General features: G+C 39.9%; 1 protein-coding gene across 1 annotated transcript in view; it reads left to right on the forward strand.

The window, feature by feature from the left end:
* The first annotated feature begins 447 nt into the window (after positions 1–447).
* Positions 448–19,121, forward strand: part of RCAN2 (regulator of calcineurin 2) — a 234,115-nt gene continuing 215,441 nt past the window's right edge. The window contains exon 1 of the mRNA XM_008569203.1: positions 448–677. Within this exon, the coding sequence (XP_008567425.1) occupies positions 453–677 (225 nt within the window). The 5' untranslated portion in view covers positions 448–452. The remainder of the gene's footprint in view (positions 678–19,121) is intronic.

Raw genomic sequence — 19,121 nt, forward strand, 5'->3', positions numbered from 1 at the left:
GTAAAGTTCCTTAATTGCTTTGTTCCTCTGTTTCTCCATCTGTAAAATGGCGATAATATTAGTGCCAGCTTCATAGACTATTGAGATTAAATAGGTTAGTTAATGCATACAAATCATTTAGAGCAGTGTCTGGAACTTAATACATTATAAGCATTAGTAGTGGTGGTGGTGGTGGTGGTACTGGTTTCCAACTCCTATCCTTTTTATTTATTTTTTTTTGCCACAGCACTAACTGGGTTCTTGCCTGGAAGCAGAGCTGTATGGGACATTCTGATTCAGAGATCAAAGGAATGATGTGAACTTGCTGGGTCTTCTTCCTTCCAATAGCCCCTGGCTCTCCTCCTAATCATACTCCCCTGCTCTGCCCCAGACAGTCCAGAACTGTGACCTGAAAACCAAGTTTTAAAGAATTGGCTCTGCCTTAACACGTGTTCATCTTTGTGTCCTCAGTAATGAGGGGAGAATCATACTTCATCGGAATGAGGAGCCTGGGGCAGCCGGGGCACATGCCAGAAGATGGAGGACTTTTCTTACTTTGCTGCATAGACAGAGATTGGGCTGTCACCCAGTGCTTCGCAGAAGAAGCCTTTCAAGCAATCACCGACTTCAACGACCTGCCCAACTCACTGTTTGCCTGCAACGTTCACCAGTCAGTGTTTGAAGGAGAAGAGAGCAAGGTAAGAAGTCTGTTCTGAAATGTGGGGAGATGTGGCATTATCTCAACATTGTTTATTTGTGGTTGATGTTTTGAAGTTTTTGGAAATGTTTAGTTGCCTCTATTTTTGGTATGTGTAGCAGGGTGTGAAAAGCCTTTTTTATTATCAGCTAACTTTGGAGGTAGAACCGGCAAAGTTGTAGATGATACTGTGTTGAATCAAATCTAGTCCTCTGCGACTCATAGGTCTATCTAACAAAACAAGTGGTGTTAAGAATATGATTGTAGGAGATACCCCTTGGGCTAGGAAGCAGATGTCTTAAATTCCTGAGAGTTTTATTCTCCACTATTCTATCAAAAACATAATGTTGTTTGGTGAATGTTCTAAAAATGGCTTCTTAAACTGTGACCTAAGTCCCACAGCAGTTATTAGGGAAGGTAAGTTCATTGGCCATCTGAGTCCTTCTTTGCTCACTGATAGCATGGTGGGTGGTATTGCTATGTGTGTGTTGCAAGAATTTGAATAGCAGCTGTTAACTCCTTGATTTGAAACGATTGGGGAATGAGGTTGTCTATGTATAAACATTTTCTAGCTTTCCATTTTAAGAAACAAACTTTATTTAGTGTATATATTCTTGGATACCACAGTAAATATTCCATTTGGAGATCTTTCTAAAGTTTATGTCAGATTTCTCTGACCTTTTATATGGAGTATGTGAATGGATCAAACCTATTATATCATGTTGTAAAACATAGACATTAAACAAGTAACCAAAGTATGTGGCTCTGTGTAAGTAGGATTTATGATTGCTCTTTTGCAAACTTGATATCTTTCTGCCAATTGCTGAAACAAACTTTGTTGTCTGAGCACAATTACTGGAAGTCTGGTTTCTGGATTTTATTGATTTTATAAACAGCCCTGATGGTCACAGAGAAAACTATCCCAGAGGATTAGGAATTATTTCAGACTTTTTAAGGATATTTATATAACAATATTACTTTGGAGTTGAACAATTGAAGTGGGCTGAATATAGCTTGAAATGTTGAAATACAAGGAATTATATGTGATGAGAACCTTCAGTGCTATGATCACCAGACTATTTAAAGTGTGAGAGTGGTCAAGTTTATTCTTTGAAAGAAACTGGGAATTTTGTTCTTAAATTATAACCAGGTTATTAATTTACTCACGGCAAGTAATTTCCCCTGAAATTCCTGCCGTAATCTGTAATGTTTTCTCATTATATCATCTATTTATATAAATATCACAATTCGAAGGATTTTCCTTAGAGGCTTAATGGGAGTTTTGATTTTTTCCTGCTTAAATACTTCCCACTAGATTAAAACAGTAAGACCCAGGAAGGTTCTAATCTCTTTTAGGAGGGCTGTTCACAAATGGCTGATCAATGAATCAGAATAGAGGAATTAGAAGTATAGAGGCTTGGTGAGAGCGGGCATCTGCCCACATCTATTTCGATATTCTGATCTATGATTGAATAATAGATTACAAAATATTCTCATTTAATTTGTATACATAGTGCATTGCAGCTTGAGAAATAGTATTTGGTTTTAAAATGACCTTGATAAAATATTGAAACAAAATAAACAAGAAGACATAGTTCAATGGAACCATTTTCGAATTATTTAGATCACATTTTTATAGGCAAGGAGGTGATTTTATGATTGGCCAATGTCTATATAATTAAACTTTTAAAATCAGACAGAAAGTCTTCTATCCTGGTGTGATTTTATAGCCCCCATTTGTGGAGAGTCTCTAGAATATCAAATAATCTGATATGGATTCAGTTTTGATTTAATTATATATACGGATTAAAGGTAACAAAGCATGATAATCAGATACCAAGCGAGTTGACAATAGTCAGTAGGCGTGATCACTGGGACTCTAGGAAAACAGTGTTTGGGAGCCTCATGGTACCTCATTTTCACATGCACGCATTTCTTCTCAAGATTGAGAACTTCATAGTCTTCTCTTTGACCTCCATTTTTTTTTTCACTATCTTAATAAAATCACGTATCTTGTACCCTATTCTTTCAGAGTGTTCTTTCCACAGGGTCCATAATTCATGAATGTGAGCCATGAAGTCTGATGACAGTTATCTTTCCCAAAGGGTGCATGTTTCAGGCACTGTGCCACATTGGTGGGGAGATATTTTTAGGCAGAGGGAAGAGAAGAAAGAAGTCTTTCCATCACTCCTGTACTTGCCTGTGGGCAAGCCTGGCCATGGAAATTGTCTTTGTATTTATCTTTGGGGAAGGTGTATTCAGCAGCCTGGAATTACATCAGGGAGATGAGACATCAGAAATGATGCTTAGCCCTTGTTTCAGAGGTCCAGGTGGGTAGGTAGTTATAAATGTAGCTTGTTTTGGCAGAGTCCTTTATTTTCTGGCGCAACCTACTTTTGAATTGATATTGATGGATTTGAGTTTAACCTATTTCTTGCAATTATTATAAAGTATATATTTTAACCTCCATAGTTGGGTAGGAATTAAAGCTTTTGCTTTCTGACTATCATGAGAGTCTTGCAGCAATCTCTTTCCTATTTTGTCACACCTGAGACATCTTTCCTAAGCCCTTTTCCTTTTTGAGGTAATTCGGAGGGTACTAAATTGGACTGCTTATAATACAGGTAACAGCACAGGGTGTGGTCTTCTCATTATGTTTGTTTCTGCTTATCAAAGTGATAAATATTCTGATATGCTCCTTTCTGCTATCCTATTGAAATTCTAAGTTCTGACACCTAAAGTACATTTTTAAAGCAGCTTTGTAAGGGCCATAATGTTCACTCCAATTTTTAGTTAGGCAGAATTCTGCAATATTGTATTTTGATTTGATGTTTTTGCAATGAGTGAGCACTTACTTCAATGTGGCTTGTTGGGGTCCAGATGGTTGAGATTTGTTTATATAACACAAAGGAGATCTGAAGCTGGAGGAAATTGCCATCTGAAACCAATAAATGCAGATTGCTGTTTGCAAGCTACAGCTTGAAGTATAAATATTTTTGTATGAATCACATTTAGAACTGAGATTTTCACAGCATTCAACACCCCAAAATTACCAGGGTTCATTTCCCTTCAGAGTGCTCCCTGGGTTTGCCTTTCTGGATCCATCTGGGCTGTGGAAAGTCATCTTGACACAGCTGAGGCTGGGCAGGGTGTCCTTTGAGCTGCCCTGTGTCTGTGCTGAAGTAAGATAAGGGTGTGCTTGATAAGATGTTGGCACTCACCAGTCACTAAAGGAGAACAGTGGAACAACCACTATGAAAAATTTAGCCAAATTAAATTGAATAATGGGAAGCCTGACAGGTGACTTTATAGTGGCCTCTAAAAATATGAACCCATTCGGTTTAATAATAATAGTAATAGCAGGAGCAAACACCTGTCTAGCATGTAGTGAAGTGCCAGGTGCTTTTCCAAGTGGTTTATAAACACTGAGTCCTTTAATCATCTTGACAGCCTATGAGGGTAGTGTCTTTATGCTTTTCTACCTCCTGGGCTCATGGCAGGATTGTATTCCCTGGACCGCACTGGCTAGTTCTGCTCAACGTGCTTTTCCAAGTGGTTTATAAACACTGAGTCCTTTAATCATCTTGACAGCCTATGAGGGTGGTGTCTTTATGCTTTTCTACCTCCTGGGCTCATGGCAGGATTGTATTCCCTGGACCGCACTGGCTAGTTCTGCTCAATGTGTAAGCAGAAGTGACTTGTTACTTCCAGGCCAATCACTTAATTACCAGTATTAGATCTGGAAGAATGTTCTTTCCGCTTTGCTAGGGAAATTGCTATTGTGTCAGGTAGTGCCTGTTTAGGCAGTTAGGGTCTTGACTGAGGATGGTGATGATACAGGGCAGAGTCAGACCAACCTGTGATGAACGAGAACATACAAACAAATAAAAAACCTTTATTGCTTTAGGCCACTGGGATTTGGGGGTTTATTATGGAATAATAGTCCATCTAGGTTTATGCAGTAGGCATCATTATCCCCATTTCTCAGATGAGGACACTGAGGCACAGAGTTTGTCCGTGGTCTCACAGCTAGTAGTGGTTGAGCCAGGATTCAAACCTGGCTGTCAAGCTACAGAGTCCATGCTCTTAAACATTTTGCAGTGCTGCCTCTCAATAATCAAATATTTATTGAAGACAGGTATGATACTTGGCTCTGGGGATGCAATGGTGAACAAGATTAAATTTATGATCTACCAAGAGAGATCAATTCAAAATAAGCAAAGAAATAATAAACATAATAAATGCTCACAGTGATGCCAAATCAAAAGGGTCTTTAACATATTATCGACTTACACACATGCACATATACATGCTCACACACAAACATATGCACAAGTTTTGTTTTTGTTTTTTGTTTTTAGTAAGGGGGGATTTCTGCCAATCATGAAAGAATAAATTCTACCAGAATGGGCGTGAGGTTGGAGATCTGGCTCTACGGGTCTCTTACTGTTTGTTTCCTAAATGGATCATCTCGATGCATTTCAAGTAACCAGAGTGATTCTAATATTCAGAACTACACATTTTTCATTCAACATGGCCATGGCATAGGAACTAGTTCTTTCTTCTGGAGCTCAGCAGAGGGAACAGTGAGCTCATCTAACATTGCAGGCATTACAAGGGCCTCTAAAGGATTTTCAAAGCTAAATCTGATTATTTGCGGTTATACCTTATTTCTCATGTAAGATTTACCTCCACTGTAGTTTGTAGAGGAATGTGGATACTCACTTTGTACTTTACAACTGCAGATCAACAATCCCTTACCTGCAGTACTAAAATCCGAAAATCTCTGAAAACTGAGACTTTTTTCATAATCTATTTTGAGACAAAACCTCACTTGACCTAATTCATTCAAAATCTGGCCTGAACTGATGGGAAGCTCCATGTAGTGTGAATAGTCATCCATTTCTCTGCAGAAATATTCTTGTCTTTAGTGACCAGGGATGCCACAGACCTTGTGGGGGGCATTACACGATATGAGGCATATATACTGTGTCACATTTCCAAATCCCCAGGTTCAGAATCCCAAACCTATCAGGCCCCAAATGTTTTTAGACAGTGGGTTGTAGATCTGCAAAATATAAAAATGAATCTACATCCCAGATTCAAAAAGAAGAATGAATACACAAAGAAATCTGAAATGCCATCAAGATAAGCAATTAAACGTATTTTGCCCATAAGATGCTCATGTCTATTTTTTTGTTTTTAAAATAAACTAATTTTTAATTGACAAATAAAAATTGTACATATTATGTATATATTGTGTACAATATGATATTTGAAAATATGTATACCTCCTGGAATCCTAAATACAGCTAAATAATATATACCAGGGTACTTCAAAATGATCTTGGAAGGATTCATTTTATCTTTTAATTCCATTTTTTCACAAACTTTTTGAAGTACTTGTACACATTACCTCACATAATTACCAATTTTTGTGGGGAGAACACTTAAAATCTATCTTCTTACAGATTTTTTTAAAATGCAATATATTGTTATTGTCTATACTCACCGTGTTGTACAATAGATCTCTTGTACTTATTCCTCCTGTTTAACTGAAATTTTGTAATCCTTTGACCAACATCTCCCCAAATCTCCTTCTCATCCCTGCCAGCCCCTGGTAACAACCATTCTACTCTCTGCTTGTATGAGTTCAACTTTTTCAGATTCCACATATATATGAGATCATGCAGTATTTGTCTTTCTGTGCCATGTGTATTTCACTTAACATTACATCCTCTGGGTTCATCTATGTAGTCACAAATGACAGGATTTTCTCTCCCTTTTTTGGAGGCTGACTAGTACTCTGTTGAGTATATATTTCACATTTTTTATTACTCATTCATCTGTTGCTGGACACTGATACAGTTTGGATATGTTTGTCCCTCTCCAAAGTTCAGGTTGAAATCTCATTCCCAATGTGGCAGTATGAGGCTTACATAAAACACCTTACAGTTATAAGTTTACTTTAAGCTGATAACAACTTAACTTTGATTGCTTTAAAAAAAAAAAAAAACCTCTACACTTTTACTTTCCCCCTCCCCACATTGTCTGTTTGTTATGTCTCAATTTACATATTTTTGTATTGTGTATTCCTTAACAAATTATTATAGCTATTGTAATTTTTAGTAATTTTGTCTTTTAACCATCATACTAAAAGTATAAGTGATTTACACATCACCGTTACAGTATTACAGTGTTCTGAATTTGACTGTGTGCCTACTTTTACCATTGACTTTTTATGCCTATCTCTCCTTAATTTCTGAAGGACAGCTTTGCTGAGTAGAGTGTTCTTGGTTGGCAGTTTTTTCCCTTTGGCACTTTGAGCATAGCATCCCACTCTCTCCTGGCCTATAGGTTTCCGCCAAGAAGTCTGCTGTTAGCCTTTTTGGAACTCCCTTATATGCTGTATACAACTTTTCTCTTGATGCTTTCAAGACCCTCTCAACAGCTTTGCTGAGTAGAGTGTTCTTGGTTGGCAGTTTTTTCCCTTTGGCACTTTGAGCATATCATCCCACTCTCTCCTGGCCTATAGGTTTCCACCAAGCAGTCTGCTGTTAGCCTTTTTGGAACTCCCTTATATGCTGTATACAACTTTTCTCTTGATGCTTTCAAGACCCTCTCGTCCTCTTTAATTTTTGACAGTTTGGTTATGATATGTCTTGGGGTAGTCTTGTTTGAATTGAATCTGATTTGAGACCTTTAATGTTCCTGTACCTGGATATTTATACCTTTCCCCAGATTTGAAGTTTTTTGCTATTATTTCTTTGAATGAGTTTTCTGGCTCTTTTTCTCCTCTTCCTCTTTTTTAATTCTGTAATTTGAATATGTGCTCTTTTGATGCTGTTCCATATGTTTCATAAGCTTTCTTCATTCCTTTTTTCCCTATTATGGCATATTTTCAAATAATTTGTCTTTAAGTTCATAGATTCTTTCTTCTGCTTGATCAATTCTGCTGTGGAGACTATTATTTTTCATCTTGTTAATTATATTTTTCAGCTTTAGAATTTCTGTTTCATTTTTTAAATAATTTTAATCTCTTTGTTAAATGTCTCATTTTGGTTGTTAATTGTTTTCCTGACTTTTTGAATTATTTCTCTATATTTTCTCAAAGTTTGGTGAACTTCCTTAAAACATCTAATTCTTTGTCAGGCAGTTCATAAATCTTTATTTGCTTAGCATCAGTTACTGGTGATTTATTTTGTTCCTTTCTTGGTATCATGTTTCCCTTATTTTTCTTGATCCTTGTGGCCATGAACTGGTATCTGTGTATTTGAAGATCCACAGCATGTTCTGTGGATGGGCTTGCCTCTGGAATCCTTGGACAGGCCAGCCTGGTGCCTGGGTCAGTGGGTGGGTGGGCCTGGTGCTTGGGTCCATGAGGTTTAGCCTGGAGCTTGGATATCTTGGGGTTGACTGGGTCCATGAAGGTGGGCCTGGAGCATGGATTCATAAGGGCAGGCCTGGAGCCTGAATCCATAGGGGCTGATCTGGCACTGGGGTGGTCCTCTAGTCTGAGTCTATGGGAAATGGGATGGGCCTGGTCCCTGGGTCCACTGGGATGTGTCAGAGTCTGAGTCTATGGAAGCTGGCCTGGCACTAGGAAGGGCATGGAGCTTGAGTCTGCAGGCTGGTCCTAGAGACTCAGCCTACAGGGACCAGCCTGGCACCTGGGTCTACTGGGGTATGCCTGGACCTTGGGCCTGCTGGAGCCTGGGGCCACTGGGACAGGCCTATAGACTGAGACCAGCCTGGTACTGGGTCAAGCATGAGGCCTGTGTCTGTAGGGGCCTGTCTGTAACCTGAGATTGTGGTTGTTGGCCTAGTGCCTGAAGGTAGGGGATTGCTTAGAAGTCTGGGGCCATGAGGACTGGCCTGGAGGCTTGGTGTATAGGTTCCTGCTTGGAGGCTGGGTATGTGAGGGCTGATCTAGTACCTGGGTCAACAGAGATGATCCTGGAGCCTCATTCTATAAAGACCAGCCCAGCACTGAGGTCTGTTGTAATGGGCCTGGACCTTGTCTGCTGGAGTAGGCCTGGACTATGGATCTACTGGAGCCTGGGGCCACAGGGGTTTGCCTGGAGGGAAGGGCTGCAGGGACAATCCTGGCACTGGACAAGGCCTAGATCCTGGGGTGGCAGGTGCTGTCCTGGTGTCCGAAGTGAGTGTTGCAGACTTGGCATGGAGACAGGCCTGAAGCCTGGGGCTCTGTGTGTTGACCTGGTTCTGGGCTGGTGTGGAAAGTGGAATGGGCCTGGAGCTAGGGGCACAGGGGCTGGCCTGGAGGCTGGTTCCATGGGCAACAACCTGATGACAAAGGCTGTGAAAGACTCATGTCTGTTGGAAATAAAGGACACCTTGAAGCCAGGATGAGCAGTTGTGCAAGGATACTGCCTGTGTGGACTTCCATAAGCCAAGCTCTGATGCTCTCTGAGCCTCTTCATTTGAGTGTCCACAGTTTAAAGTCTTTGGCCTTGACCTGCTGCACTGCTTGTGCTGCCCCTCACCCTCCATCCTAGTTCCTGATCAATGGTCTGGTCTGGGTGCATAGAAGAGCCTCCTAGCCCAGCAGGTATGTAGGTAGTTATTGCTCTGTGCACACGTTTGTCTTAACTCAGGGATCTTATATTGTAAAACATTTTATATCAACCACCCACACACACTTTCTTCTCTTCATTTGCAATTTCTTTTGTAGACTCTGAAGTCCTTGAAGGCAGACAAAATTTGTAGTATTTTTCGTTGTATTTCTAGCAACTTACATGGGGCTAGACACACAGTAGCTGCTCAGTCAATACTGAACTGAACCTCCACTTAAACGGTGACCAAATTAAGACACAGAGAAATGCATTTCCCAGGATTGGCTGAATATTCGGAGATACAGGAAAAAGTAAAATGAGGTCTCCTGACTTTTAAGTTCATTATCCACCATGCCTCCAAGTCTCTAAATTTTACTGTGGAAAACAGATTCTAGGAACAAAGTTGGCTGTTCATCAACATGGACTTTCAAGCAAAAGAATGCAAGGAAGAAAGCAGGTGTGTCAACAGCAAGACTCAAGCCAAATGCAAATGCATTGAATCCAGATAGCTCTTTTCATTAAGGTGTGACATTCACCTGAATGAACCTGTTTTATATGTCAGTTTATATTTATGTGATGTTTAACATTTTCAGAGGTGAATGACTTACTTAGCAAGCCAAGAGAGTAAAAAATTAGAAGTGTCTTAAACATATTTGTTTTCATAACTATCCCACTGAGGAAGAAAGGGGAGAGAAAAGAAAAAAGAGAAAAAAATAGCAATGAAAGCTAAAATCTGCTACTTTGGAAGAGTTTAGGAAAAATGTAATGGAGAATATTTAAAGCTGGCTGAAAAATTCACGCTAAGAATATATAGCAAAGGATGAACATGAAGACAGTAATTTACTGTGGTTTAAGTATTGTTGAATATAGGTTGAAAAAGTAAAAATGAAGTGAACTCTGGCAACTTGAGGATGGGAAAATGATAACCAAGCATTAATTTTAAATATAAAACAGGTAACAGTAAACTAGACATCAAATATTCAAGGAATATTTAGGAGTTTCACTGTTTCTTTGGTGGTGTTCATTGTTTCATAGGTAAAAGTGACATTTACAGTGACGTTTATTGTTTTAAAGAATGTTTAAATTGTAAACATTGTAAACAATGTTCAGTAGGTTAGTTCTGTTTTCCTTTTTTTCTCTGGACGGTGACTGGGAACCATAATTAGTCACTGCTAATCACTTAGGGGCACCTGCCAGATGAGAGGCCCAGTGTGGGGCAGATTTAAAAGCTGCTGTAGGACATTCCCTGGAAACTTAACCTTTCTTGAAGTGACTAAAATATTCCAGAGGAGTATTTAATATCTTGCTTCTCCACAGTACTGAGTGACCCCTGGGGCCCAAGAGCCTAACAAGCTGCTTTCAATGTCCCACTTAACTATCTGGAAATAATGGAGGCCGTGGAAAGAATTAAACCCGATGCATACAGAGTTGAGAGTTTTTGGTTTCTGTGCCAAGGAGTGAGTGAACACATATTCTTGCTGACACCTGGGGAAAAACGGCTGCCATATTCCATTTAGTCTGTGATGATATTAAAGAGGGACATGGAACTTTTTTCCCCTTTTTGGAAAAACGAAGGTACTTGGAATCCACTTCATATGGTTTCCATCTGAGCTGCTCCTAGCCTGTTCAGTGACTCTGTGAATTACTAAAAGGTGCCCTTATGGCTAGAAGCAGTCTTAGGGAACACTGCCTGGGGTAAGGAAGGTGACTCTGTAAAAACAAGTGCCCTTTCCTCTGTGCTGGTGGGGTGGGTGCGACCCTGAGCAGGAAAGGGTCACTTGCCAGGTGGAGGGGCGGGCTGGATTTCATCCTCCACTCTCTCCCTGAGCCAGGAGCCCTTCAGAAGTGCACAAAAGGCATAGCCATTGTGGTGGCCCTGGCCGTAATGAGATGATTTTGAATTATTTCATATTTAAAAGGATATGTAAATTCAAAGATAACTATTGAGTTCCATTGCCTAAGAACATTTCTTTTTAAGAGGCAGTTTCAGAGACAGAGCCCCGGGGAAGAATGCCCATTGTTATGACTATTTTCCTTGCTCTCAACAGAGAAGATGGTCTGGGCTTCACCCTGCCTTACTTGTCTTCCTTGATTCTGATCTCAGTTTGGTGGTCATGAAATTCTTGACCCACTCAGAGATAACTAATGAAAGTTAGGGAATTTTTACTTGAACTCTAAAACTCCTCCAAGGTGTCTATCACAGCAGGCCTGACATGTAGCTCAATAGACGAGATCAGCATGATATAGACAGGCCCAGCACCAATTCCATTAATATCATGTGATATTTACTTTATGAGAGTGCGATTATTAGTGCACTACGTATATTAATGCATATACGAGCGTGCTTCAAAATGTTCATGGAAAATAGAATTAAAAGATAATACAAATCTTTCAATGAACTTTTTGAAGTACCTTCCTGTTTCCTTATGATCTGCTCATTTATAATTTTATGCATACAGTGCTCAACTGTGCTCCCCTACCTTTTCAGCGGAATGGATGTATAGACCAGAACATGTGTATTTTATTTATTTTTTTTATTTGATCTGTTTCTGGTAATATTTTGGTAATGCTCTGTTTTCCTGGAAATGTTGTATCATACAACATGACCATTGTTTTAAACATATACACCATAATAAACATGATAAACAGATCAGCGTTTTGAGAGGGAGACTCACTGATCAGACAAGTGATATAGTTAAGATTTTTCATCAAGCATGTTGAAATACTATACCTTATACTCTGTTCAAAACCTACACTTTCCCCCCAAATTTGTAGCTATTGTTAACTCCAAATTATTTAGTATAGTATGTCATTTATGTGTAGAGTGCACTGCCTGATATGATGGTCTAGTTTTTTGTTGTTGTTTTTTTGTGTGTGTGGCTGACTGGTTTCAAAACCTACACTTTCCCCCCAAATTTGTAGCTATTGTTAACTCCAAATTATTTAGTATAATATGTCATTTATGTGTAGTGTGCACTGCCCGATATGATGGTCTAGTTTTTTGTTGTTGTTTTTTTGTGTGTGTGGCTGACTGGTTGGGGGGTCTGAACCGGAGACCTTGGCATTACAAGGCTGCACTCTAACCAACTGAGCCAGCCCGATGGTCTAGCCTTATGTTGCAGCTGGATGAGCATAAGTGTCTCTAGGGAGGTGGAGCAAGCTCATCATTCTTCTGTGTCCCACACCTGTAGCACAGCCCTCGAGGCATGGTGTGGGCACTAAAGGCGGGCAGGAGAGCCCATGGAAAGGGCTTTGGATTCAGAAGTACCTGGGTCCCAATCCTGCTTTGACTGTATTCTAGTTAATGTGATCATGGCCAACTTAACGTCTCTGAATCTCAGTTTCCTCTTATAAAGTGGGGTCAACAGTGCCGTCTTCATAGACTTTTTATGTGATTAAATGAGGTGAAATGGGTAGGGGAGGTAGCACAGTACTAGGCCTTTTTGATAAATATTAGTTCCCTTCCTCATTCTCCTTCATTCCCCTCCCCACTGCCCAAATCTCTAACTACCTACCTTGGTTCAAGGAAGGAGCTTTTCTAAAAACATATAGACCTGGAAAGCATAGGTACTGTGGAAGCTGGGAGGAAGACTTAGCCAGCTCCTTGCAGAACCATAACAAATTTGCATTTTTATATCATAGCCTGGGTTTTAAGGAAGTGCAATCTCAGTCTTTGCCACATGGAAACTATTTCTGCATTTGTTGTGGGACACTTCTTTCTTGTTCACTGTTCCCCATGTAAGGCCCATGTGATACTTTTCTTTTAGAGCTAGTGCCAGGAAAACTTTGTTCACTATAGGGAGCTGGTATTTTTTTCTCACCATGCGGGTTCTGTAATTTACGTGTTTCTCTTTTTCTTTGGCTTCCAGGAAGCTCAAATTAAAAATTAATACTCAGTCTTAGCAACTCTATTTATTTTTAGTGTCCTTGATACTTTATTTCTCTGTTATTAACCTAATATAATGTAAGATATTTTTCTGAATTAGCTCATCAAACTTTGTTCATGTTTTTTTATGACTACTTTAACAATCATCTTTCAGCATGTAAAGAGGCAGGCCAGTGGTCATTAAGGATGTATTCCGCAGATGTTTTACATTCCACTGTGAAAAGAAAAAAATCGTCTAATAGATTATATGATATTTTTAGAGTAACATGCACACAAACATTTTTCTTGCCATAACTCACATTGTTAGAAAAATAGTTTTTAAACATCTTCAAGGACAAAATGTAATTTGGCAGTGACAATAATATCTTCCACACACATGCACCATCTAGGTCTACATGTTTTTAGAAAAGCACTGGGTCAAGTAACTATACCTTAAATTTGACTCTTAAATTTGGTCATTATTCTAATAATGATTTGTGAGAAAATGAACACATAAACCATTTCCAGATACGTGTATTTAAGTTTGTCCTCATAGTAAATCAGTCTAATTTTGAACCCTAAAGGCCTAGAGCCAAATTATTTCATAGGAAAGTGCTGTAGTGACAATGCCCGATGCTTGAGAGTTTTATTTTTTTCCTTCAAGTAGATTATTTTTTTCATTGGTAGTATAGTCTATCAATTGCAAAACTTGGAAAAGAAGTCCACTTAAAAATTATCGCTGTGTAGCTGAAGTTCAAGGCTTGCAAGGGGCATATCAGAGGAAAGGAGTTTGGCTCTTCAACTAGCCTCTTGAAAATTTCAGGGAATGAGAGTCTCCGGTGTCAGAACTTTGACACTGATAACCAGTTTTCATTAAATCTGCTTGTTACAGATAGTCTTGCTCTAAATGGGGGAGTAGAGAAGGCAGGGATGTCATGATTTAAGAAGTGCAGGAGAAAGTGAGCGCTCATTTGGTTTCCTAGCCGTGCCTTTACCTGGCTTCCTGTTGATACGTGGGCTCTCAACTCCAGTGGGGTTGTCTTTCCACTACAAACATTTCAGCGTTCACATAGCTAAATAAGTATGTTCTCTTTCACAGGGACTCTTCTTTTGGCATCACTGATGGTACATTCTCTGCAGTATTTTGAGTGGTGCAAAGCCTTTGTATTTAGGGTGGATTTGAATTTGTGGAAACAAACAAGTCATTTAGAGTTTAGTATGGTGACTCAGTTAGGTAATGAACCCAAGTAAAATAACTTTTATTTTAAAAACCACATCACATGGACATAGAAACCATAATGAGAAATAGCTACAAAACAATAGGAGCAATTTTCTTTTGGAGCTTGGGAGGAACTGACTTTTGGAAATTCCAAAAATGCAAAATGAAAGCACTGCCACAACAAGCTCACCTTTTTGAAAAAGAAACACCCCATTGCACATGTAAAACCTAGTGTATTACATTAGATGCAGCTTTTTATTATTATACTTTATTTATAATGCACCCAGTCTTGACTCTCAGACCGTTTCTTGTTTTGTTTCTTTTTTTTTTTGTCTTTTTAGTGACCTGTAAGGGGATCGCAACCCTTGGCTTGGTGTCGCCTGCACTGCGCTCAGCCAGTGAGCGCACCAGCCAGTCCTATATAGGATCCGAACCCACGGCGGGAGCGTCGCTGCGCTCCCAGTGCCACACTCTCCCAAGTTTGCCACTGGGCCGGCCCTCTTGTTTTGTTTCTTGCTGAGCAAAACAAGGCTTAAGAACAAGTAGATGGGCTCTTTGGTGTGAGGAACATCCTATGTCCAAGTATCTCCTACAATGGTCTAGGGTCTTTTGGAACTTGAAGGATATTTGCTGACTGGGTCCTCTTTTTCAATGAACATACCCCTAGGAGATATATCCTAAGATACACCTAAGATATATCATAAGATAGCCTAAGACATACAATATGAGTACCCAGGAAAAGGCAGTGCCTCATAAATACACTAACGGGGGAAAGAAGACTACAGCAATCCATGAATCAATCCAGCCATCAGTTGTTTAATAATTACTGAAAATCTACCATATTGCAAGTATTTCTCTTGGCACTGGGAGTACAAAGAAGAGAGATGCACGCCTTCACGAAGCTTAACAGTTACTGGGGTCTGATAATTATAGTACAAATTAGGTGAAGGGAGAGATTGAGGCGGATGGAGCGTATTATAGGAGTTCAGGGAATGGCACCTAAGAGAGGAGAGGAAAGGCGCTGGGACCTTTTTCCTATAAATATTTTCTCCAGTACAGAGTGGGGAGGGGCAGCTGCTTTGCTCATGGGGTTCAGGATATTCCCTGGCTCTTCTCACTTCCTCTTGTCATGGACGTGTGTGTCTACACTTTTCTTAATGAACAGACAGCCTCTTGTCCTTGGAGACCTTGAGCAGCTCCATGGTGTGTCAGTCACACAGGGGAAGCCACACACTTCTTGGGTCATGTCCTGCTTGAACTTGGTATGTTTAGTGAAGCGTCTGCTGGGGTGACACTGTTCCTCGGCTTGTCCAAGGTCTTGGTTACCTTGTGGCCCTTGTTGAGGTCCAGAGCCATGGGGCAGCGCAGAGCCATGGCTGCTGCTATTCAATGGCTGTGTGGTGGAAGTTCTGGAATGTGTGTTCTTTGTTTTAAGCTATACCTTGCACACGTACAAGAGTCTCCAAATGGAACCATCCCCTGCCATGAAATGAGCTGGCTGCGGTGTGACCTGAGGACAGGATTTTTCAGGCCCTCTTGTGTAATCAGAATTGTTGTCCTGTCTCACAGGACCTGTTTTGAAAGGACGACTGATGAGCAAGGGCAGCAGAGGGAAAGAACTGACTTTGACTTTGGCAGGGTCTTCTTTTCCAACAAGTAAACCAATCCACGGTGACAGGCAATGCATGGATGGAACATTTTATATGCAACCCATGTGTCCTAATTTTGTCCTTCAGCATGTGAAATTTTGCTTTCCTCCCCTCAGAAGGTGAGCTGTGAGCTTGCTTATTTTAAATACTGCAACCTGTGAGGAGAGAGGGTGTTCTTTGACAACATTACATCATTGAAGCCTCTAGGTGTTGAGTCATCATTATTTTTAGGCAGCTCCATGCTTTTTTTGGTGGTTCTAAGAATAGCCCCTGTGTCTGGACTCTACAGAAAGTCACCTCGGCAAAGATCCTGTCACCACTCAGCAGTTGGAAAGAAATGCCTTCTTAATTTCCAGGTTCAAGGCATACACCATAGAATTTTACTTCCAAACATTCTGCTGTTTTAGGTTTCTGTGGTCAATATGATGACTTTGTCAGGAGCGTTACCTGAAGTAGTCTAGTCTTTTGTCAAATGTACTCATTACTGTAAACAGCAAGAACAACAGCTATAACAGCAACCAAGGAGAAAGCCCTCCCTCCTAAAGGGCTTCTTACTGTCTGTGCTCAGTGACCATTTGGTTTGTGAATACCTTAATTGGTAACTTTACCCAATTTTTGAGCATTTCAAGACATATTTCCCTGCCTTATGTTTTAGGGATAAAGTGACCCTCGTGGTAGGACATGGGCTGGGAGTGATGCTGTTGGAATCTACGCAGGATCAACTAAAGCAGCCAAAACAAATGTTATTACGATCTGCTAAACTAAATAAGCACATAAATTGTAAACTGTATTGGACCTTGATGACAGGGCAATAAAAAGGACTGAGCAAGCCCAGAAATGGAACTGCATGGGTCAGTGTGGAGGCTGGTTTTCCCATTGCCTATGCAGAGCATACACCCAAATATGATCAATTTATTTTACATGGCACTTTGAAGCCCATAAGAATACTAATGGTTTGTGAGGATAGCCAAATGCTTTTTCAGCTGAAGCATAAATGGAAGAAGCTGCTTGGCATAAAATGAGGCAGGCGTTTTTTTTTTTTTTTTTCCTTCTTTTGTCTTTTTTACTGACCGGTAACGGGATTGCAACCCTTGGTGTCGCGCCCGCACCGTGCTCAGCCAGTGAGTGGGAACTGGTCTCCACATGGGATCCAAACCCTCGGCGGGAGTGCCGCCACACTCCCAAGCGGCACACTCTCCAGTGTGCCACCAGGCCAGCCCGAGGCAGGTGTTTAATGCTGCACTGTAGTGTGCCTTTTGTGTCTGGAGGTAACAGAGGGTAGTCACGTGATCTGTGTCTGAGTATGACTGGAAGGACCAGTGCGTGCTGGGAAGGCTGGGCTTCATTTTGAGCCACCAGAAGGGTTGGTTCTGCTTTTTAGTATCTAAGAGCTCAAACCTTGTCCCCCCCATGGATCGTCTTGTCTCTAATTAGGGAAATAGCATAGCATAGTGATTAAGAGAGCGGGCTCTAGCATCTATCAGTCTAAGTGCAAAAGTACTTTCTATTGCTTATTAGTTGTGTAGCCACAGACAGTTTCTAAACCTCCATTTACTAACATGTTAAATAGCTTCAAGGAATATATAGTTGCTGTGATGATATAGGTGATATAATCCATTGTACCTTGATCATAGTAAGTGCAAACACTGGCCAGCAATAATAATAATTTCTGCCTGCCAGTCTGATCATCTGCATCTTGCATCTTTTAAAATTCACAGGACTTCAGCTTTCCTGGCCTATGGCTATTGTATATCTCACCAAAGAACAGTATACTGGTTGGCTCCCATAGCCTATGCTCACTAATCTCAGAAGAAATTCTAAATCAAGAAGGAGGGGGCATGATAAACCGGATGACTACATTTTGAAATGTGAACAAATATATTTATCCACAAGAATCAGCCCAGAGGAAATCCCATTTGCATATAGTGTCTTGAACAGCTATGAATTTCCTTACTGCACCAATAAAATCTCTAATCCTATGTCCTCATGACAGCTCCATTTTCCTTTATGTTGAATATACCATTAAAAAGACTAGATGTCATCATTTGGCAATTCCATTTATATTCTTCCATGTGAAGCCTCATATGTATCAGACTTACATTATACATGCAACAATGTCCTTAGAACTTTTCTGAAAAGGCAAGTCAGTTTTGCCTTCCTGTTTTTCTTTCCCTTCTGTGTATCTTTTCATCACTTTCCAGAGACAACTAGATTGGTTGACCAACACTTCTTTGTGAGTAATTAAAATAATTTCAGATTTTATTTTCAGGAAACAAAAGTCTACTGAATACAAGACACTTTATTGTGCTGGTGTTTCATCCTTGCTAGTAGCAAATTTTGTGTATGTGTTAATTGTGATTGGCAATTTAAGCAGGTCCGATTACTTTAAGAGGGATTAACATTTACATTAGAAAGAGAAGGTAAATGAGAACAGAGCCTTTTAAAATCTGAATATGGTATTTTTTTCACATTCATTAAATACTTTAAGAGTTTTTTTTTTTTTTTTTTTTGTCTTGTTTCGTGACCAGTAAGGGGATCACAACCCTTGGTGTGGTGTCACCCACACCGTGCTCAGCCAGTGAGCGCACTGGCCAGTCCTATATAGGATCCGAACCCGCGGCGGGAGCATCGCTGTGCTCCCAGTGCCGCACTCTCTCGAGTGTGCCACGGGGCTGGCCCTACTTTAAGAGTTTTATTTAGAAGATTCTTTACTTAACCCAAGCACGTATTTCTCAAGAAAGTAGTATGGGAAGTATCATAGCAAAATAGCCAAACAGAAAAGACATTTTTTTGGAAGAGAAACATCATTGTAAAGAAGATTTGAATTTGTATAAATGACTTTATTACACTTAATGTTTCATATGATTAAAGTGATTTTAGAAAGAAGTTCTTTAGATAACCCTATATAATCATTGTAGACAGAATGATAGCTAATTCCATATATGGTAACCTTTTAAAATTTCCTTTGGTACAGATTGTCATTTGTCTAATACTAATTATTGCTTGGTACATAGAGTGCAAGGATTTATATTCCTATCTATATAAAAATGTCATCATTAATATTAATACATAGCACATTGCAACAACATATTTAGTCATCAGAGACTTTGTTGCCAGAAATAGAAATAATAGGGAG

This window comes from Galeopterus variegatus, unplaced genomic scaffold, assembly GCF_000696425.1.
Source record: "Galeopterus variegatus unplaced genomic scaffold, G_variegatus-3.0.2 Scaffold477, whole genome shotgun sequence".
In the NCBI taxonomy this organism is placed as follows: domain Eukaryota; kingdom Metazoa; phylum Chordata; class Mammalia; order Dermoptera; family Cynocephalidae; genus Galeopterus; species Galeopterus variegatus.